At 34.8% G+C, this 23,265-nt stretch overlaps 1 protein-coding gene across 2 annotated transcripts in view; it reads left to right on the top strand.

Annotated features, from left to right (window-relative positions):
- Positions 1-17,414: 17,414 nt before the first annotated feature.
- Positions 17,415-23,265, top strand: part of LOC141560853 (sulfotransferase 1C2-like) — a 28,309-nt gene continuing 22,458 nt past the window's right edge. The window contains exons 1-2 of one of the 2 annotated variants that reach the window (XM_074299664.1): positions 17,415-17,505; positions 20,444-20,631. In XM_074299664.1, coding sequence (XP_074155765.1) covers positions 20,463-20,631 — 169 coding nt within the window. In that variant the 5' untranslated portion in view covers positions 17,415-17,505; positions 20,444-20,462. Of the gene's footprint in view, positions 17,506-19,508; positions 19,798-20,443; positions 20,632-23,265 lie in introns of those variants that run through there. The other variant, XM_074299665.1, reaches the window with a different exon arrangement.

Genomic DNA, 23,265 nt, shown 5'->3' with positions numbered 1-23,265 from the left:
GATGGGGTCATTTTTATACACCCAGAAAAAAAACCTCATTTACACAAAAGAAAAACTTTGGACTAAGAAATCTTAGCCTCATGCTTTCCTTTAAAGTCAATCTGATTGTGACATCCACATCTTCCATAACAATATTTTTTTAATTAAATGAAAAATGACAATTAATAATTGTAATAATAATTGTTAATAATTGTAGAAATAATTGTAAATAATTAAATAATTGTAGAAATCCATCAATTTGCCAAGAATCTAAAAATGTTTGGAAATCACCTATTAGTTGCCTGGCTTTATGCTAAAGGTTTGAGATATAAAGGGAAAAAAATAGTCCTTGTTCAAAAGAAAGTCACAGTTTAATGTGCAACTTTAATCTCTCTGTAGCACAAGCATTACATTTCCATGTTGGCATTGTTGTTTGAATTGCCTACGGTGAAAGAGCTATCAGAAGCAGGATTGGATTGCAGATCTTACCAGCAGTGAGAGCAGCATTCTATATATGACACCACTCTCACTAAATATTAAAAATTTTCTGTCTTATAGTATTATTTACTTTTTATGTACTGAAGGTCTACCTTCTTAATTAAATTTTAAACTCATGGCAAAAAGATCTGGTGTCTTTTATTTCTTTATGTCCCACTTAGTGTTTGCCATGCATCTTACAACATTCAATAACGCTCATTAGTGATTCAAATTCCACTGGAAGTCCAAGTCAACTATGATAGGCTTATTTCCTCCTTGTATCAAAGTCCTAGTACCAGAGTCAAATATCTGATCATTTAGCCAATTACCTCCACTCTTTTCTCCATACTCTGACATAACTTGTTTCTCACATAGTACTTTGAAAAGCAAAGGGAATTTGTGTAAAGTTTGAAAGGAGCTTCAGCAAATTATACCTCTGAATACAATTGTTGCTAGAAACCTGAGGAATGGGTCTCCAGCCTCAACAATAGAGCACAACAGCATTCTTTATAACCTCCACACATTTTCTTCCAAATCTAATTTTGTTCCATTGCCCTTACAATCTACTACTGACTAAATGATATCATTACAATATGCTTGGGGCTAGAACTGAAAGTGGGAAGTTCACATAACTGAAAACACCTTCTCAGTGCCATTTCTATATTCATAAATCATGCTGTGTCCATTGTCTCTCAATGTCCTGACTGATTTATTTCATCAGTTGATAGACTGGTTTTCATTTCTATGTAGATTATTCCCAGATCAATATATCCAATCAGTATTTCTCTTTCCTCAACACTTTCTGTTATTTTTGTTTGTACGTGCAGGTCATCTCATCAGGGGAAGAAGAGTCTCATTTTTGTCTTTTACCAGATTAAAAATAATTCATGTCTACTTAAATGAATGAATTACTCATTTCCCCCAAAGAAATTAATGACTAACATAACAGCAGTAACTGCCATCCCCAATTTCCTCAAGGAATTAGGTTATTAATTATAGAAAAAGAAGTTACTTCAGTTAGCAACTTGGGAAATTGTGAGGACTGTTCAAAGAGATATTGAATGGTTTTAGGTTAACTCCAGCAGTGAGCCAAAACCAGTAACTGACTTCCCCCCACCCCCATTGGATGATGCAAAATGTAAATCCTAAATCAGGAAACTCATTTTTTATCCTATTATGAATTTTATTGCATTCTGGATCCCTGCAAATGTCTTTACTTCAAAAATATCTTGAGGGGAGAGATATCCAAAACCATGAGGAAATTCTCTTACTTTGGACATCTCTCTCACAGAGAACAATGCTTAGAAGATACTGAAAAAATTAAGAAATGCCTGTGGCAAGCTTCTGCCTATAAAGCAAAGTAAAAGCATTAATATATTTTTTCACTTCCAGACATTAATATATGTCTACAAAGACCTAATACACACACACACACACACACACACACACACACACACACACACACTACTCTAGGAGGAGAAATAAATACTGACTATTCTTTGAGCTCCAAATTCCCTTGCACTTCCTTTGGTCTACAATTCACTGGGACCCCCTAGTGGTACAATGGGAGATATATAAAGGCTGCTTTGAAGTGTCAGCTCTGTCCCTCAACATATATGTGAGACTTGAAGCAAATCATTTTATCTTTGTGGGTTCTCATTTTTCTCTTCTGTCAAATAAGGAAATTCTTCCAGATAGCCTTTAGAGTCCCTTCCTATAATGGGTTATAATTTAGTTTTACCAATTTGCAAAGCATTTAATAGTGAACTTTTTATATATAATGAATAAAAAATGTTTTATGTGAAAATGAATATAATTTTGAATGCATGAAGGTATTGCAGGAGGATTTTTTTTAGATTCACAGCAGTTATCAGACTTAAATAGCTTGCTTTCTTTATGTTTGAACCAGTAAAGATAGCAACACAGCTGTCAGTCACTGAAGTTGTAAATCAGATACTGAACTTCTAATGCATTGTACAGGTTTTATTATGCCTACAAACTCTTGCTACTCAGATAATTGTCCCCTGATGTCTGCAATGAGCATATTTGGTCACATTTTTGTGCCAGAGTAAACAAATTTGCCAGGATGGCCAAATCAGCTCTAATTATCCTTTGGGATGGAGAGAGAAGGTTCTTAAACTTTTTTGTGCCAGGCACTTCTCCAGCAAATTGGTGAAGCCTATGGAACCCTTATCTGAATAATGTTTCAAATACAAATATAACACATACATTAAGAATGAAATCAAATTGCTGAGTGAAACGAGCAGAACCAGAAGATCATTATACTCTTCAACAATGATACTGTACGAGGATGTATGCTGATGGAAGTGGATTTCTTCAACATAGAGAAGAGCTAATCCAATTCCAATTGATTAATGATGGACAGAACCAGCTACATCCAGAAAAGGAACACTGGGAAATGAATGTAAACTGTTATTTTTACCTTCTGAATCCAATTCTTCCTGTGCTGTTAGGATTACTAAGTGAGAACTCAGGTTGTCTGGACAGTGACAAGGTGAGAATTCAGGTTTTCTGGACAATTACAAGGTGAGAACTCAGGTTGACTTGATAGAGGGGGCAAGCTCATTGGCTGGGGTGGTTCTTCCCAGAAGCCCTTGCATTATCCCACACCCATTCTCTGGGAGGATAAAAGAGACAGCACTGGGCTTCTGGGAAGAACCACCCCAGCCAATGAGCTTGCCCCCTCTATCAAGTCAACCTGAGTTCTCACCTTGTAATTGTCCAGATGTAGCTAAAGTTTTTAGCATCTTTTGAGCTGATGTAACTTTCTTCTGTTCAGGATTATTGAATGGTCCCTCTATACCTGAGGTTTGAAGGTCAAAATGACTAGGACATATATATTTATGCTGACCTTCTATTTCATCTTGACATTTTAAATTGGGATGTTCATGATGTTTATCATCCAGAAAACTCACTTTGCTGCTGCTTTTTTTCCTATCATAGCCTCTTAAGTTATCTTCAGAGATATTTGGCAATGATTTAGGACTTAAAAGATGTCTAGAACTTAAATCCATTTCACATTCAGCAATTAGATTTAGGACAGCTTCATCTGCATCCATGATTGAACACTTCTTTGTTAGGGAGTCAATATATTTTGCTCTAGAATGTCGATCTCTCTCTGCTTTATTTTTCAATGAATTTGGAGAAATCTGTTTCAATTCATATGTTTCTTCCATAGAAAAATGTGAAAGAGATGCTTTTCGTTCACTCTCTCTCACTAAACGATTATCTCCAGACAAACCAATGAGTTGCGTGAGAGATCTAGAGACTTTAAACAAGTTAAATTCTTCAAAGAATTTCCTAGATGAGTAATCTTTTCTTGGTAAGTTCCAGGAATAGATAGTGATTGAAGTATACCTTAGTTAGTTCCTTGTCATCTTAAGTGATGGAATCCATGCCATGCATACATTTATCATTGCTCTCTTTTGTTGTTTTGTTTTAGAGGAGATCAGGCTTTCACTAAAATACAGCAAGGTCCCAATGAACCTTTTGCAGATTTTGTGGGACGTTTGCAAACTGCTGTCAAAAGAACTATTGGAGAAAATTCAGCTACAGAAATAATGACCAGACATCTGGCTAAGGAAAATGCCAATGAGATTTGCAAAAGAATTATATGGGGATTAGACAAAGATGCTCCTTTAGAGGAGATCATAAGACGCTGTGCTACAGTGGGAACAAATGCTTTTTACATCCGGACAATGATGAATGTGGAAAGACAGGGTCCCTCCTGGCAAGGGACTTCTAGAGAAACTTGGAGATGTTTTCAATGTGGAAAAATTGGACATCTAAGAGCTCAGTGTAGGTATGGAGATAAAGTGAGAACTCAGGTTGTCTGGACAGTGACAAGGTGAGAATTCAGGTTTTCTGGACAATTACAAGGTGAGAACTCAGGTTGACTTGATAGAGGGGGCAAGCTCATTGGCTGGGGTGGTTCTTCCCAGACTGTGCAACCAAAAATTCGGTTCTACACACATATATTGTATCTAGAATATACTGTAATATATTTAACATATATAAGACTGCTTGCCATCTGGGGGAGGGGGTTGGGGGAGGAAGGGAAAAAATCTGAATAGAAGTAAGTGCAAGGGATAATGTTGTAAAAAATTACCCATGCATATGTACTGTCAAAAAAAATGTTATAATTATAAAATAAAATAAAAATTAAAAAAAAAGAATGAAATCAAATGAATTACAATACATTTGTCAAATAAGACTACTATATATAATCTTAGACAGTTACCAAGAACATGAAAAATGTAATAGAATATTATTATGCAGTAAGATATGATATTAATGATGAATACAGAATCAAAGAAAGATCTCTGTTAAATGATGCACAAGGAAGTGACCAGAATTTAGAAAGCAATAGTAACTACAAAGATGTAAATGGAAAGAAAATCAAAAGTAAAAGTAGCAAAATTAATAAGATCAAAAAACACTACATGAAATATGAGAATATATAACTAATCTAATCCTAGTAGAAGTGGAAGACTCACAAATGTTATACATTGCAAACATTTTTTATCTTTTCTCATCAGATCTGCAGGTTTAATTTTCTATAAAAAATACTGCTTGTCATGTAAACAAACTTTCTGGAAATTGAAGAGGAAGGGATACTTTAAATAACTATGGTAAAATAATGAAAGAAAATATTAATAAAAAGCTATAAAAATAAAAAATATATATCACAAAGAGATTAAAACAATTCATCAGCAGGATGATGAAAATGAATGCAGAAGTGGTTCAATGTCAGGAAAACTATCAGCATAATTGGCCATATCAATAACCAAACTAACAGAAATCATGTGATTATCTTAATAGATGCAGAAAAAGCATGCGACAAAACACAATACCCAATCCTAATTAAAAAAAAAAATCTAGAGAGTTTAAGAATAAATGGTATTTTCCTTAAAAAATAGGTACAAAATAAAAAACAAGCTAACAGGAAGTTATTTAAACTTCCTGTAGTTCTACAATTCTAAATCATCCAAAACAAATCTCTACATTCTTCTTTTTTTTAAAATTATAGCTTTTATTTTCAAAACATATACATGGATAATTTTTGACATTCACCCCTACAAAATCTTGTGTTCTAATTTTTCCCTCCCTCCTTCCACCCCCTCCCTCAGTCAGCAAGTGATCCAATATATATTAAACATAAGCAATTCCTCTATACATATTTCCACAAATATCATGCTACAAAAGAAAAATCAGATCCAAAAGGAGGAAAAATGAGAAAGAAAACAAAATGCAAGCAAACAACAACAAAAAGAGTGAAAATACTATGTTGTGGTCCACATTCATTTCCCATTCTCCCCTCTCTGAGTGTAGATGGCTTTCTTCATCTCAAGACCATTGGAATTGGTCTGAATCACCTCATTGTTGACAAGAGTCACGTCAAACCAAATTGATCATCATATAATCTTGCTATTAGTGTCTATAATGATCTCCTGGTTCTGCTCATTTCACTTAGCATTAGTTCATGTAAGTCTCTATCTCTGAAATGAAATCATCCTGCTGGTCATTTCTTATACAGCAATAATATCCCATTACATTCATATGCCATAACTTGTTCAGCCATTCTCCAATTGATGGACGTCCACTCAGGTTCTAGTTTTTTACCACTACAAAAAGGGCTGTCACAAACATTTTTGCACATAGAGGTCCCTTTCCCTCTTTTATGATCTCCTTAGGATACAAGCCCATAAAAAACACTGTTGGATCAACAGTTTGATAACCTTTTGGGCATGGTTCCAAATTGCTCTCCAGAATGGTTGAATTAGATCACAACTTCACCAGCAATGTATTAGTGTCCCAGTTTTCCCACATTCCTTCCATTTGTCATTATCTTTCCCTGTCATTCTAGTCAATCTGATAGATGTATAGTGGTATTTCAGAGCTATCTTAATTTGCATTTTAGAGCACCTTTTCATATGACTAGAAACAGTTTTATTTTCTTCATCTGATAATTGTCTATTCACATCCTTTGACCATTTATCAATTGGAGAATGGCTTGAATTCTTATGTTTGAGTCAATTCTCTATATATTTTAGAAATGAGGCCTTTATGAAATACCCATGAATGTAAAAACCTTTTTAACAGTTTAGTACTTCCCTTCTAATCTTGTCTGCATTAGTTTTGTTTTCTACATTATTCTAAAACTTGTTTATTGGAAGCAATTCTCTATAGTCTTAGAACTTTGATTAGCAATTTTCAATTACGACAGAAAGAACAGGAACTACACAGGATCCCATCTGCACTAGACTATACTCACAAGGCTGCTGATCCCAGATATTTTCTACATAATAAAAAATTCAAATCCCTATGTCCAGGGGTATGACATGGGGAATGATGGGTGTTAATTGAACCAAGAATAAAAATAACATTACAAAAGAAAGAGAAGTGGCCTTGGAGGCAAAGCTTATGCCACCCCTTCCAAGTCACTAAAAACAGTAGGCTTTAAGAAATTTAACCATGCTCTCTCAAATTAAACAGATTTAATAAGTCCACCATAAGAATTCTTAGGAAAAAATGAAGAAATTACCAGTAAAGGGCCTCTTTCCATTTTAATACCATCACAAATCCATGGATTGTTATAGAGACTTTAAGAAGGAAGAATACATATTATGTTTTTACCATAATCTGGCAGTAAGAGCTAAACTATGTGAGTGTATAAAAGAGATGGGATATAAGTCAGAGGATGTTCCCATCTTTATTGTGTTTATTAAAGGGAAATGGATGCCTGCAGTGTACCAGAATCCCCTCATCCACTCTCCTGCTACTGAAGTTAGAGCTTCATTCATTACTTGTTCATTGCTTCCTCTTATGATGACAGCTATAGATGACAATGATATCACAATCACTTCAGAGTGTGAAAGGTACAAAGTGGACAGAAAATAGAACTTAAAAAAAAAAAGAAGGTAGAAATGCATCAGAAACTTGCCTCAGACACACTGATTATGTTACCCTTCAGCAACTCAGTTAATCTCCTTTAGCATCCATTCCCTCCTCTATGAAATGTAGATAATAATAGTTAACCAAATGTTATTACAACTAATAGCCTACTATTTTGTGTATCATTACACAAAAAGGCACCTAAAAGTGATTCTGAAAGGGCCCAAATCTAGGAGAAGATTTAAGAAATCATCAGAAAAACTCCATAGTTTTCATTCTGGGTCATAGGCACAAACAAATCACTAAGGAAAAAAGCAACTGTGAGATTGGCCATGACTTTATGTATTTGGGTAAGAAAGCCAGTACCCCAAAGATTATTTATCAAACTGACCTTTTTATGATATGCCTGCATTCTGAATGGCTGTTCCTAAGAAAAATGTGATTCCACAACATTATGTTCCCTATAACAGACATGCAGGTAGAAGGGAAAAGCAAAGTATGTGGTAGACTGGAGATAAATCATAAGCAATTACACTTTTTCTAGTAAAAATACACTCTACCTTTGGGAAGCTTTTAAAAGAAATAATAAAATAGCTTTTTCTCAAAAATGAACAGGTTCTAAGATGGATTTCTATGGATTTGAACACAGAGTTAAATTATTCCCAGTACCATAGACCAGAAGGAACAGATTGGGACACACTAAGACCTTAGGGACAAATCCCTCAGGAATAATTTAGAATGATTTCACCACCTCCCACCCTCATAATGGTTATAGTTTCAAGGAAATCTTAACATTTGATCAAGGGAAAACCCATATTTGTAATTTACTTGGTACACAGAAATTAAGAATAATGTGTGGAACCATATAATTAAGAAAGAACTTTACATGAACAGTGTCCCTTAGTTGTTTTTCTTGTTTTTCCATTCCTTATTATTTTTTTAGCATAAAAAAATTATCTTTCTTTTGTCATTTACTAGTTTTATTCAGGTTTTGCCAGTATATACTTAAATAGCAGACTAAGCCAGAACTTTCCTAAATCAAAAATTCTCTTAACTTATTTGTAAATTAATTTAACTTGAAAACTCAAAATCTGCATTGTGTTTGTCAGAGAATTCTGCTTGAGCTCTTTTGAGGGAATTCAAGAATCTAATTTAGGCCCTCCACAGTCTAGCTCCTACGCCACAGAATAAGAATTCCTTTTCTAAGTTTATTTTCCACTACTCCCTAAAACATATATTAGGCATCATAGGCAAGACTTAAACCATGGTCTTCTTGGCTCTCAGGCTCCTTCTATATTCTCTATGCCACATAAATAAAACACCAATTACTTCCATTTCAGAAATGGGGATAATGGGACAGACACAAAGAAGTTAAACTGACTTGTCATAGGTTTAAAACCAAAGGCTACTGTGATTAAATCCAGTGTACTTTCACTCATCATGCTTGAAGATCTGGACCACTTGAAATTACCAAACCAGTCCTTGAGGGCAGATGAAATTCTTACTCCTAAAACATTCTCCTCCTTTGACCTGGGCAGAAATTTACTTAGGTAGAGAATGTACATGATCCTCACCAAAAAAATTATGTATTGAGCCATAGTTTGTTCTAGACATTCTTTTATATACTGAACTTTCAAGGAAACATAAGATAGAGCCTCTGTGTTTGAGGGTTTCAAGTCTATTTGGAATATAAAATACATCCTAATATAACAGATTTGGACATATCTTCTAACAATTCGGATCACAATTCAACCATGTCTGTTTATTCTATATTTGTCTATGTCATCCCATAAATTTGTCACAAGAGATCTATGCAGTTCTTATAAAACTGCTGTAAGAGTCTGGAGGTAGGAGAAATCAAGATGGCTGACAAACCAAGGAAAACACCCCTGAAGAAGTAATATTGGAGATTGGATTTGAAGAGTGGGTAGGACATAGGTACAGATGGAAAAGACATTTCAGGCAGGAAACCATAATGAGCAATGCTGCAGAGGTTGGTGGCTAGAGAACATGAGAAATGTTGGCAAAGAAAATAACAACAATACGTAGGTATTTATATACAGATGTATGTGTGTGTATATGGAGAGAGATTATGCAAATTATCAACATAAATGAGTATACATATGCCTATGAATATATATATATGTATGTATATAGATATGTGTGTATATATATATATATACTGTGTATGTGTATATTGAGATGAGAGGTATAATTATAGAAAATTGAGGAAATGTGTTAGGAACTTTGGCCAAATCCTTATCATGTAGTAGGTCTTGTATGATGCACATGAGATTAAAACTTTAAAAAAATTAGTTTTCCTAATTAGGATACAAACACACACAGAGTAGCCCAAAGTCCTTAATCAAGTGGCTCACCACTACCACTGGATATCTAATGCCTCTCAGATGAAAACGTGGATATGTTAGTATTATAGGAAGGCTTGTATCTATTACCAATTATAAGTAAAGTTAAATTTAAGTGACAGCATTAAATTCCTGACACCTAAATTCACATGGATTTTGAGCCCCTTTAAAGTACAGAAAGACAGGATCTAAAAAATCTGATCCAATCCAAAGGTCCTGAGATCTCTCACAATATGGTCCTACCTCTATGGATAGTAACCTCTTCTTTACTGTTTCCTTTTCTCTATGGCCCAAAGTAGAACTGAAGAAACATAATCAATAGCTAAGCCACTGTCAGATATCCTGTAAATTGTCACAGAGCTCTGCAGTTCTCTGGATCTACAAACTACTTTCTGCTCTATGATTTTACACTTGCATTAGAAAGCAAGGAATTTTTTGCTGATCTATACCATATGCATCAGATTCTAATTCTGGCATTACTGGCAAATCATATTCAGATAAAAGAAGTAATTTATGTAAAGTGCTTTGTAAATCTTAATGTACTATATCAAGGTTACCTAGTATTTTATTTTCTGAATGGAGGGCAGAGACAGCAAAAAAAAAAAAAAAAAGAAAGAAAGAAAGAAAGAAAGAAAGAAAGAAAGAAAGAAAGAAAGAAAGAAAGAAAGAAAGAAAGAAAGAAAGAAAGAAAAGAAAAAACTTTATATTTTATATTCACTAAATTCAATTCAGAACATTTGATTTTAAATTTCCATGAGATAGTACCACAAAAGTTATATAACTGAGGGAAGCAGTGAAAATTTGAATGACACTGCTTTATTTTCCAGGTCCTAAGCTAGTTATGAAAATACCTTCTCCAAGAACAATGAAGACGCATCTCTGTTATTATGTTGCCACCATCCTTCTGGAAAGATAATACAAAAGTAAGATCAACTAGTAGTTCAAATCTGCCTTGTTCTACACCATCCTTTGTTCTTTAATAAAACGGACAATTCTTTTTTAAAAGAAGTTTTTGAGGGATTTCAATGTTAGGCATCTGTACTTTCACAATACAAAGGGCTACATTTAATTTTCATTTTTCTGATTAATGAGAGGAGAGTTCTCCAGTCAAAATCTCATTTGCAAATTGCTAAACCAGTGAAGTCATTAGGCCGTCCATATCTCTTAAGTTTTGTAGATAGAACCTTTCTGAATATATTAAAAAAAAAACTACTCCAAAATTAAGACATGATAACTTCCCCATTTTATTTTGACTTCGAATTTTTTAAACTAATAAGCATTTTTTTCTCCTCATTTGACTTTCAACCTCCATGAGAAAACAAAAATAAATTTTCTTTGACAAATATGTATGATTAAGTAAGACATATTCACACACTGGCAATTTATAAATATTTGTGTAAGTATTTGTTGTTTTATTCCTTCTTTGAATACTTTGTATAATAGGCTTTGCAGTGGTATAACATTTATACTTATACAAGATAGTGTAGTAACAAAGAATTATAGTGAGTTTTGCTGAGAAAAATGTTTACATCCAAAGGATCTGATAAAGGCCTCATTTCTAAAATATATAGCAAATTGATTCAAATTTATAATAGTTCAAGCCATTCTCCAATTGACAAATGGTGAAAGGATATGAACAGACAATTTTCAGAAGAAGAAACTACAGCCATTTTCTAGTCATATGAAAAAAAATGCTCTAAATCACTGTTCATTAGAGAAATTCAAATAAAGACAACTCTGAGGTACTGCTTCATACCTCTCAGACTGGCTAGGATAACAGGAAAAGATAATGATAAATGTTGGAGTAGATGTGGGAAAACTAATTCGTTCTTGGCAGAGTTGGTAACTGACTCAACCATTCTGAAGATCAATTTGGAACTATGTTCAAAGGGCTATCAAACTATGCACACCCTTTGATCCAACATTTTCTTCAGTGGGTCTGTATCCCAAAGAGATCATAAAAAGGGAAAAGTATCCACATGTGCAAAACTATTTGTAGCAGCTCTTTTTGTAGTGTGAGGAACTGGAAACTGAAGGGATGCCCATCAGTTGGGGTATGGTTGAACAAGTTGTGGTATATGAATGTACTAGAATATTATTGTTCTATAAGAAATTATTCTTAGAATAATTTCAGAAAGGCCTGGAAAGACTTACATGAACTGATGCTAAGTGAAGTGAGTAAAACCAAAAGAACACTATACACAACAACAAGAAGATTATGTGATAATTGGACTTGCTTCTTTTCAACAATGAGGTGATTCAGGCCAAGCCCAACAGACTTGCAATGGAGAGAGCCATCTGCATCCAGAGAGAGTACTATGGGAACTAAAACAAAATAATATTTTCACATTTTTGTTGTTGTTTTTTGCTTGGTTGTGTTTTTCTTTACTATTTCCCCCTTTTCACCTGATTTTTCTGTGTAGCATGATAAATATGAAAATATGTTTAGAATAATTGCACATGGTTAACTTAGATTACTTACTGTCCAAGGGAAGAGGAAGGGGGTGGGGAAAGAGGGAGAAAAATTTGGAACACAAGATTTTGCAAGGGTCAATTTTGAAAACTATCATTGCATGTATTCTGAAAAATAAAAAGCTATTATTAAAAAAAGAATTACAGTGAGGTTTTTTACTCACCCAAATACAGTGAGTTTTTGGGTTTTTTTTGTTTTTTGTTTTTTTTACCTATCCAAACTCTACCAAGCAGTTCTAGAAAACAAATCAGAATGAATGCTAAGGCCAAAGAAAAAAAAGTGAGTTATTTTCTCAATCCACCTCAGTCTACAGAAACAAACAGAGAAGTCTTTCTGCACTAGAAAGGAGAATAGTCAGAAATTCATTGGTTTTCAGTCTCCTACCTCAAGAAGAAACTGTGCACCAGTGCAAAAAAAAAAGTTGGTCACAAATCCAGCATAAAGGAAATTGACCTTGTGCATAATATAGAAAAAGATGCTAATCTGAAGATATATTAACCTGTTGTGGAGCACAGATCCAGTCTTGATACAAGAAGGCACCTGTGCCTAGAGGTGGCATTCCAGGCTGAAGAACAATTACATGGGATATATAACCCTGGGATATAAAACCAGCAAGTAGTAAGTTTATGGATAATTAATAGCCTTGTGGCTCTGAACCCAGGTACAGAACAGCTCCTCAGTTTCAGTTTCTATCTCATGTTGAAGTCTGTAGAGGAATAACCAAGGCAAAGATCCTAAACCAAAGTCTCCTACAGCACTTTTACTGTGAAGTAGCAGAAATTTCCAGTTGACTGATAACAGCTGAGTCAAGCAACAGTTTCCTGTTTCTTGGACCAAACCCAGGTTATTAATTTGCAAATCTCAAATCAGAGAATGGGAGGCAACTATCAAGTCTTGCTCTGAATCAGAGCACATTGGGAGTACTGAAAGCTTTTGGAACCCCATTCTGAGTTGTCCCTGTGACTCTAATGTAAAGCTAAACTATATTCACTGAGAAACCAGCAGCAAAATAGGTTCAGATACTCCCTTTGGAAATGTGCAGAGTCTGATCCTAATGTAAATCTAAACTCAGAATGTAGGCAGGAAAAATGGATGCCTCCCCCCAAAAAAAAAATCCAAGCATAACAAATTATTCTGGTTTCTTAACATGGTAAGATAGAAGAAAGGAGAACTACCTCACTGAAAAAACAAATAACCTAGGAAATGGATTCAGGAGAGATATCAGAATCATTGGACTACTTGAAAGGCATAATCAAAAGAAAGAAAGACATGGTCAGTGTCTTTCAAAAAATTATCAAAGAAAACTACCCTATTATATCTGAAGCAGAGGGAGAAATAGACATTGAAATAGATTCCAAAATAAAAACTCCAAGGAATAGTAAAACCCAAATTTCAGAACTATCAGGTCAAGGAAAAAAATATGGCAAGTGACCAGAAAAAAAAATTCAAATGGTGAGGTGCCATAATCAGAATTATACAGGACTAGAATTGTACCACTAATCAAAAGATATCAGTGCCATTATAATGCTTCTCTCATCCTCTTTTTAAAAAATTGTCCTTGGGAAAAAAATTAGAAATTGATTTTTGCTAAAAGCATTAACAAAGAACAAAATCTTAAAGTGTTATCTCTCTGTGTGTAACATCTTAAAAGGAATGAAAAAAGGCCTGTTGCAGAATTTTAGACTAGTTGAAAGGAGGGAAAGATGTTATATGAGTAAAAAGTACCCTTTTAAACCTCCTGAACTTATGCTTCTTAAACTGTTTTGCAAACCAATTTATAATTGAATGTGGAGGTCATGAAATTATGATTTATTATCAGTAAATGTTTTATTTGTATACCTATATACTGGGGTCTCATAAAATTTTCTCAGGCAAAAAGGGGTCTCAAGTGGAAAAAGTTTAAGAAACCTGCCTTAAGCAATACCTGTATTCCACCAACTATTGTAAGAATCAATTACGTTCCAGTACAGCCTATTCATAAATACATACCTATTATTTTGTCTTACATTCCTTTTAAAGAGGTTACTATTGATCTACTAACTTAGGATCCATGTGGCAGTCATGGTGAACACTAAACACCCCAAATATGTTAAGCTATCGTATGTAAAAAGCTAATGACTCAGCAAAGATAAATTTATCATGGTCCACCTACATATTCATACCAAATACTTTTTGCTCTACAAATACCTTTATCTGATTGTTTATGACTTGTACAAACAAGTCCTTAGATTTCCTTTCTGGGTTCAATACATCACAAATATATCTACCTAAGCAATAGGAATACAGATAATGTTTTGTAGTTAATAATTGGACTATGCCTTTCCAGTCTTTTATATTTAAAAAATATTTAAAAATCACAATGCATTATTTTATGGAGATGAAAATATGTTACCTACCATAAGAGAGTGAATATAGTATAATTAATGGAGTGGATCTTGGAGCCAAGAAGCCCAGGGACACATATTGACAATGGGATTTTGAGTACTTAAGGAAAGAAGGAAAAGAAGGAAAGAGGGAGGGAAGGAAGGAAGGAAGGAAGGAAAGAGGGAGGGAAGGAAGGAAGGAAGGAAGGAAGGAAGGAAGGAAGGAAGGAAGGAAGGAAGGAAGGAAGGAAGGAAGGAAGGAAGGAAGGAAGGAAGGAAGGAAGGAAGGAAGGAAGGAAGGAGGAAGGAAGGAAGGAAGCAAAAGTTGACCTGGAAAAACAGTTCCAGGAAGAAAAAATTTTAAAATCACTAGACTGACTGCCTTTGACCAGAAATAGGATCTAAACATTATATTTCAAGAAATCTTAAAGGAAAACTGATCAGATCTCTTAGATACTTTTTGAACTAAAAATCAAAGCAAAAATAGAAAGAATCTACTGGTCATCTCCTAAAAGAAAACCTAAAATGAAAATTTCTAGGAATTATAGTAAAAGTCCAGAACTTCTAAATCAAAGAGAAAAATATTGCTAGGATTCAGAAATAAAGAATTCAAATACTAAGATACCACTGTCAGAATCACACACATGATTTCGCAGTCACTATTATAAAGAAACAGAGTTTGGAATATTATCCCGGAAGAAAAGAGTATAGGTTTATAGCCAAGAAAAACAAAACTAGAATTACATAATTCTATTTTTAATGAATGAAAGGACTTCTAAGCATTTCTTATTCTTCTAACTTGTCAGGAAGAATACACACAAGAGAAGTACAGAAAAATATTTCAATCCACAAGGAAATAAGAGGAAAAGGGAAGAAGAAAGAATTGGAAGGGAGCTGGATTAAGGGAGAGTTTAGTCCTAAGCAAAACAAACTCCAAGAATATATCAAAATATGGTATTTTCTGAGATAGCAAAGACGGAGAATCTAAAAGGAAGATTGATAAATTCTGAAATAGATAAAGAAGTTGTAATAAACAAAAATTGTATCATACTATTGTCCTATAAAAATGATATAGCAGATGATTTTAGACAAGCCTCAGAACATTTGTAGGAACTGATGCAAAGCAAATTGAACAAAAAATGGAACAATTTATATGAGAATTACAATATGGTAAAGGCAAACAACTTTAAAAGAATCAGGAATTCTGATCAGCATAATAATCAACCATAATTCCAGAAGGCTAATGATGAAACCTACTATGGTGAAACCTGCCAACCACCTCCTGTTAGATGACGCACTCAGAATGTAGAGTACAAAATGAAATGTGTTTTGAACATGACCAGTGCAGAAATTTGTTTTACTTGACTATACCTGTTTATAAGATTTTTTTTTCTTTCTTTCTCATTGAGGGTGAAGGGAGAATGGAAAGAAGAGATAAGGCAGATTTTTTTGCTTCTTGAAAAGATTTTTTTATTTAATTAGATAAATACATATGTATATACAAACATGTATATACACATACATATATGTGTATGAATATAATATATATATATTTTCAAAAATATATCTTATGAGAGAATAACTCCTTGGCTTCTCAATTATTTTAAATAAAAAGAAGCCTAGAGTTTATATCTATTTATAAATGTACTGTATCTCCAGTCCATATTGCCCCCAAGATTAATAATGAATTTCTTGAGTATAAGTAAATGGAGCATGCTTCTTATATCATATTGAAGGTTTCTTCTATCTCTGACACTCTTTGACTCTGTGTAAATACAGAAATGCTGTAGTTTAAGTTATGATGAACAAGGAAATAGCTAAAAATCATGATTAAATATGGATGATTTTTTAAATGAATAATGGCCTAGACTCTATTTACACATAGGGACACTCAGTGTACACAATTTAGAAGTATGCAAGTGAAACAGTAATACAGATCCCATTCTCCATGTCTACCACTATAATCTTCCTACATTCAAAGTCTGAAATGTTGTTGTCATGGCAAAGCTGGTTATTGTTGGCCAGTTCTGGCACTGAACATAATATGTTAAGACTTTTAACATTAAGGACCTTTTTTAGTTGAGATTTCATTTGTCCCTTTCCTCATTTTAACAATCTCTGTGATCAGCAAGAAAATCTAATAGTTTCCTAAGTCTTGAATCTAGAGAGCTCTATAATTTATAGTATTCCATATAGAGCAAATATTACTGACTACTAAGGGTTATTGACTTATTTTGTTTGGAATGTTATCGGTCTCACATTTCAGCTTTAGAACTCTCATTCCCCCCAAAAAATGAACATCACTCTTCCTGTTCACCAAAAGACATAAAAATGCTATTTGCCTCAAAAGTTCAGAAATTTCTTTCTCTAGATTTCTGTCTATGTGTACCTGTCTCTGTCTTCATTAACTCTGTCTCTTTCTGTGTCTTTTTGTCTGTCTGTATGTGTCTCTCCTTACACACACACACACATACACACACACACACACACACACAAAAGATTAGCCTCACAAACCCTAACCCATAGCAATTTCATTTCTGATGTAGCTCTTAGGTGTAGGCAGAACTATCAAGTATAAACATACTAATCAAAGTCCTAATAGGATAGATAAAGAGAACTGCCCTTAGTGTGAGAAATAATGTTAAAGCACATTAAAAGACCATTGATTGTGGTTTTTCCCAGAATGTCTAGAAATATGGGTGAACTTTGACCACAATTTCTCATTGGAGTATTCATATCATAACCACCAATATGGAGTTTAGTGTCCTAAATTGGTTGGTTTGGGCTGAAATCAGATATCATAAGTAACAATGATTGGACAGGCAAAATATCTTTGAGGGAAGATACTTAAGCAAGCCCAACTAGTGAACTAAAGCAGTACCTGGATCACATCTTGCTCACCTCCCGTTTTACAAGGTGTCTTGAAATACTTGTAAGTAACCATACAAAGCCTTCTTTTCAACTTTTATTTTGATTAACTCTCAAAATACAATTAATAATGATATTGAGGACATGTGGAATAAATGTGATTGCATAGTGAAATTATTAATGTCTCAGAAGACCAAAAGAATTCAAGGTGACCTTGATCAATAAAGGGAAAAATTTATATTGACCAGAATGAAATCTTATAGCCAAACATTACAAAGAAGTAAATCTGGCACTAAAAATTAACTATTTATTCATTTTACAGGTCAATATAAAAAGAGCTACAGTCCGAGGTGGCCCCCTCGTAAAATATGAATCAAAAGTATAGTACATTATGGATAGATTAATAAGATTGAAACGTTAGGCATAGGAGATAATTCTTCCAGAGTATAAAATATGCTTTTGTTGGGGATCATTCTATCAGTCCAAACACAGACATGTGCAAAGTAATAGACTTAGGATACTAAAATAATTATAGAATGTATAGTCCAGAATTCTGTATTTTAAAGCAGAATGTGGCAAAATCAAAGGAGTTCCAGAGAAAAGATATGAATTTTGTTAAAGTTTTGGAAAATAAAACTACGGGAAAATTAAGAGAAAAGATATGAATTTTGTTAAAGTTTTGGAAAATAAAACTAAAGGAAAATTAAAGTTAAAATTGGTGAGCAAAGCAAATATTTAAGCTATAAATTGTATTTGCATATTTAAAGAGGTTTTATGAGAAGGATGTTGATTAGGCTACATTAACTTAAAACCCTATCAAACATTTACTGGGGAATAAAATATCAATGATCAAGTATCAAGTGCTATGCTAAATGCTAGAGATTTTTTTTTAAATTTACATTGTGGTTTTTTTCATTCAATTTTTATTTGATTTCATTGGTCTAGGAAATATCCAGTGAGGAAACACCATCTACTGGCACATATCAACACATGCTTTGTGATTTGCTTAGGGTCAAACAGCTACTATGTGTCAGAAGCAGAATTTGAATCATGTGTTTCTGACTCCAAAGCTACATCTGTACTAGGTCAAGCTGTATTAGGGATACAAAGAAAAAATAATGGTACCTCTCTTCAAGAAGTTTTCACTCTATTGGGAGAGACATGTAGATATATCAAAGCACATAAAAAATTAATATGAGGTACTTTTATGTGAGGAAAAATATTAGAGAAGCTGGAGGGGATCCTGAAAGGCCTCATGTAGAAGGACTTAATTTGAGTTTTGTAGGAAAGTAGGGATTATAAAACCTGAAGGTAAAGAGAAAATACATTCCAGAGATGGGAATCAGCTTGTAAAATGAATGATACATAGATGACTGATGGCTTGTCTTATGTGAGAAATAGCAAGAGAGACAGTTTGGCTAAACACATAGTACCTGACCAGAAATAATGTATAATTAGACTGGAAAAAATAAATTGGAACCAAGTTGTAAAGGTCTAGTGGTGACTGGGAGGTAATTAGATTGGGCAGCAAGTCAGGAGAACTTGAATTCAAATCTAGTCTCATATACTTAACACTTGCTAGCTGTGTGACTCTGGGCAAACACTTGGCCCCAACTATCTCACAAAAAAATAAAGATAGTTGGGAGGTTATTAAGTAGAAAACTTGTATTTTGAAGCATATATAGAACAAATGAAAAAGGACTATGATACACAAGTTACATAGCACCAAGTATAGAATAATGACTTTGATGATGGGTTTGGAATTAGAGGCCTAGGTCTGAATGCTGACTTTGCAATTTTATTCTCTGTGTGACTTCAGGAAGTCTCTTAAACTCTCTAGGCCTCAGTTTTGTCATCTGTAAAAGGTGCTTAATAAACATTTTTTAAAATAGCAACGTGAAAGAGTTAATAAAAACCTAACATCCACTTGGAGATGAAAGTTTAAACTGATTTGGCACTTTCTCAAAATCAGAGCTGAGTCAGAGGCTAGGCAAGAAAAACAAGCCAAAAAAAAAAAGGGCGAAGAAAGAAAAAACAAAGGAACAGAATAGTGTTATCTAAATCTTTTCCCTGCCTGGAGATAACAGCTTTGCAAAACACAGAAAGCTTCATTCCCTTCACTACTAATCACTCATTTTGACTGTAGGGAAAAGTCCAATACCACAGCCATTCAATGTCTTTATTGCTTAAAGCCCATGCTGCCATCCTTATATTAGAAATTTGACTGGAGGGTAACCTGGGTAATAACCAAAGGCAACTTGAGCCCAGATGTACTTTTGCTCCCGGAATTTCTGTAACAGGAAATATCGAAGAATAACTACCGCACAGTGACCTAATTTTCCCTTAGCATTAAAAGGTAAGACATGCAAATTAAAACAAACTATATGTATTTTGTATTAGCTTGTACAATAATGCAATAGGAGCTAAGAAAATAGATTACCAAATGTGGTGGGACCAAATATTTTGGGGGCATTAGCCTGACCTACAATGGCAAAACTAGGACTTTGATATTTTCCAAAAGGCCTGAATTCCATGGTAAGATCTTTCTTTCTTTTCTGTCATTTCCCAAAATTATCTCCCATTCACATCCCTAAAATATATGTGCATACCCTCTAATATCTGTTAAGATCTTCAAGTTCTCTCTTCCCTTGCAAGTGATTTTGCTTCCTCACTAGAGCCTGTCCACCCACCCCTTGCCATTCTGGGCAGAGATTTCTGAGGTTTTCTTGCTTCCCCCAACTCCATCTCAGTTCTTTCTCTATCTCCACCAATTCCCAATAACAATCAGTCTTTCTTCTAGGGTCCTCCGCATTCTTACTAAACTTAACCATTCACTTCTATGCAGAGTGGAGGTTTGGGGATTATTATAGTTCAACAACAATAATAATAACTAGCATTTATATAAGAATTGTTTATCCCTCAACTTTGATTTTAAAATAACAATCAACAGATAGTTATTCTTCCTTTATAGTTACAGTCTTTCCTCTACTATATTATGATAGAAATTCTGTGAAAGAAATCATGACCCAGGAAGCAAAAAGACCACTGCTCTCAGAGGGAAAGAAACGTGCATCACTGGGAGAAGTGGAAAGTATCTTCCTGCCAAGTACAACAGTGAATAACTGGGACCAAATACAGAAATTCAGGTTCAAGGATGATGATCTTCTCATCTGTACCTATCCTAAGTCAGGTGAATATGTTTGGAAATATTAAAGTTCATTTTCATAATAACTGCTGATGCTTTATGTAATAATTATGTCTATATTAAAATTAATAATTAAATTTATATAGTATTAAAATAAGATGTTACATTAATAATATAAAATTTAATTATTTCATTTAATAATTATTTATAATGTTTTAAGATTTACAAATTGCTTTGTAAGTATTAATCATTTTATTTTATCCTTATAACAACTTTGTAAATAAGATAATTACCATTTTATAAATGAAGAAACTGAGGCTAAAAAATCAAGTGATCTACATAGGGTCACACAGATAAATATCTGATGTAAGATATTCCTTAATCCAACTCCAGCACTTTATCTTTATCCCACCTCGATGCCTTGAATGAAGGAAGGATCTAATAATAATAACAACAAATATTTATATGGTACTTTGTTTTACAGAGTCCTTTATGTATGTATTACATTTATAATCTCATTTGATCCACACAACTCTGTGAGGTAAATGCTATTATTGTATTACACATATTAGGAAACTTAAGTGACTTGACCAGGTTCAAACAAGTGAATATCTGAGACAGATTTTGATCTCAAGTTTTCCTGACTCTATTCACTATAATTCTCTCCATGAGTTCCTTCATGCTAGTACTCTCCACCTGTAGCATCCTTTAAGGCTACTCTATCTGCCCCCACATTGGTGGCATGGTTAGGCCAATTTATCAGTGTTCGGGCACCAACCCAGATCACACAGAGGCAGACCAACCAGAAGGGGCAAACATTCTGTCTTTATTCAGTTATCCTCTCAGTGGGGGTAGCAGGAAGCAGGAGCATAAGAATGCAAGAACACCGTAGCAAGAGAGCAAGTTCTGTTCAAGGTTGTCTGTTTATGCTGCCTCTCTTCCGGGATTGGCCATGACCAGCCCATTCAGAACTGTGTAGGCAGAGCCCCAGAGGGAGGCTTCTGGAGTTAGTGCTGTGTCCAGGAGGAGATCTAACAAGGACATGCCCCTTGCCATCTCAAGAAACCTATAGCAGTTCCTTAACTCCTGTCAGATACAACCTCTTGCCTCAGAGGCCAAGCAAGCCTCTTTTTAACCTCCTGGGCCCCCCTATCAAATGAAGCCATACAGGCTCCATGGCACATCTCAAAGAAAGAATAGTACTTCATTGCTCCTTACACCTCCCCCTATTTTATTCATAAGACTGAGTGTTCTCATGTTGATGAATGAGAAGCTCTTCCTTAATCATCTCTAAAAAATTTTTAAGAATACACACAAGAGGCAGCTAGGTGGCACAGTGGCTAGAGCACCAGCCTTAAATTCAGGAGGACTTGAGTTCAAATCTGGTCTCAGACACTTAATACTTCCTAGCTGTGTGACCCTGGGCAAGTCACTTAACCCCAGCCTCAAAAAAAAAAAAAAAGAATACACACAAAGCATCCTAGCAAAGTAGGCAAAAGCAAAAGAAGCAACAATGCAATAATGGCTACATAGAGCCCAAGGGATATGATAGAAGGGAATGGGAAAGGAAGTGTGTTGGATCCAATCAACAAGCCGGGCAAGGGTAGTCATCTCCCTGCTAAGGCTTTGTTTCAGGCATTTCCTAGGTCATCTCCTCTTCTTCAGCCCCTGTTTTAATAGTCCTTGTTCTTCTTTCTGGAATCTAGCAGCCTTCCCCATCAGGACCTGCAAGACATAAATATCCCAGCCCTCTCCAAAGTACCAAGGATGGACTTCGCCAATGTCCTTCCTCATCCTTCCAAAGGACCTTATGTGTGTTCTCTGGTGCTTGAAGCACTGTTTTCAAGGGGCCTAGTTTTCTGTCCTGTCTATAAGATTGTGCCAAATGTATCATTCCCAGAGAGAGGCTGGTATCCCTATTCAGGAACAAAAATTGTAAGTATATAAGGCCTTATCCCTGTCCACCTGTGTGGGCCATTGGGGATTCAGTCAACTTCTTCCCCCTTTCTGTTTAACAAGGATGGCCTTCAGAGTATGATGGGCTTAGGGTTTGACCTTGTGGATTATAGGGAAAACCTATAACATGTTTAATGGCAAACATGGCAAGGAAGGTGGCCATCTGCTTAGTGGTATAAACTGGACCATATGGTATTAGGAACTCCGTGAGAGGAGAAGCAACTATACAAATGTTTAATGACCAAAGGAGTGTTCTCACAGGAGGCTGTTGTGGCCCAAAGAAATTTAGAAAAGGTGTCAATACAGACATGGATAGCCACAAGGTCCACACGTCATATCCATTTGCCAAAAATCACTGTCTGATATGAAGTTAATGGGCTCAGGGTATCTTTTACAGGTCTGGGGGATAGCTAAACGCTCATTTTTCTGGGTGGAATCATAAGGGGTCTCTAATATCAGAATCTCTTTTGAGCGCTCATGATAAATTGAGGCCTTCCAGTTCTTAGTGGTGTCAATAAAGACATTTGGGTCTTGCACGGAGCATCAACAGTTGTTTTACAAGGGGGCTGTACCAGAATATGGGACAGCAAAGAAAGGAGCAAGCATGTAGCATGGGGGCTTAGAGAACAATACGCCTATGACCTATAGGTTTGCATCATGACTTCTCTAGCTCCCAGTTCAAAGGGTAAATACAGTAATGCTCTTTTCCCTGTTAGATGAAAA

This window comes from Sminthopsis crassicaudata, chromosome 3, assembly GCF_048593235.1.
Source record: "Sminthopsis crassicaudata isolate SCR6 chromosome 3, ASM4859323v1, whole genome shotgun sequence".
Classification (NCBI taxonomy): Eukaryota; Metazoa; Chordata; class Mammalia; order Dasyuromorphia; family Dasyuridae; genus Sminthopsis; species Sminthopsis crassicaudata.
The sequence above is the reverse complement of the archived record's forward strand: the minus strand, read 5'-3'. Positions and strand labels throughout refer to the sequence as shown.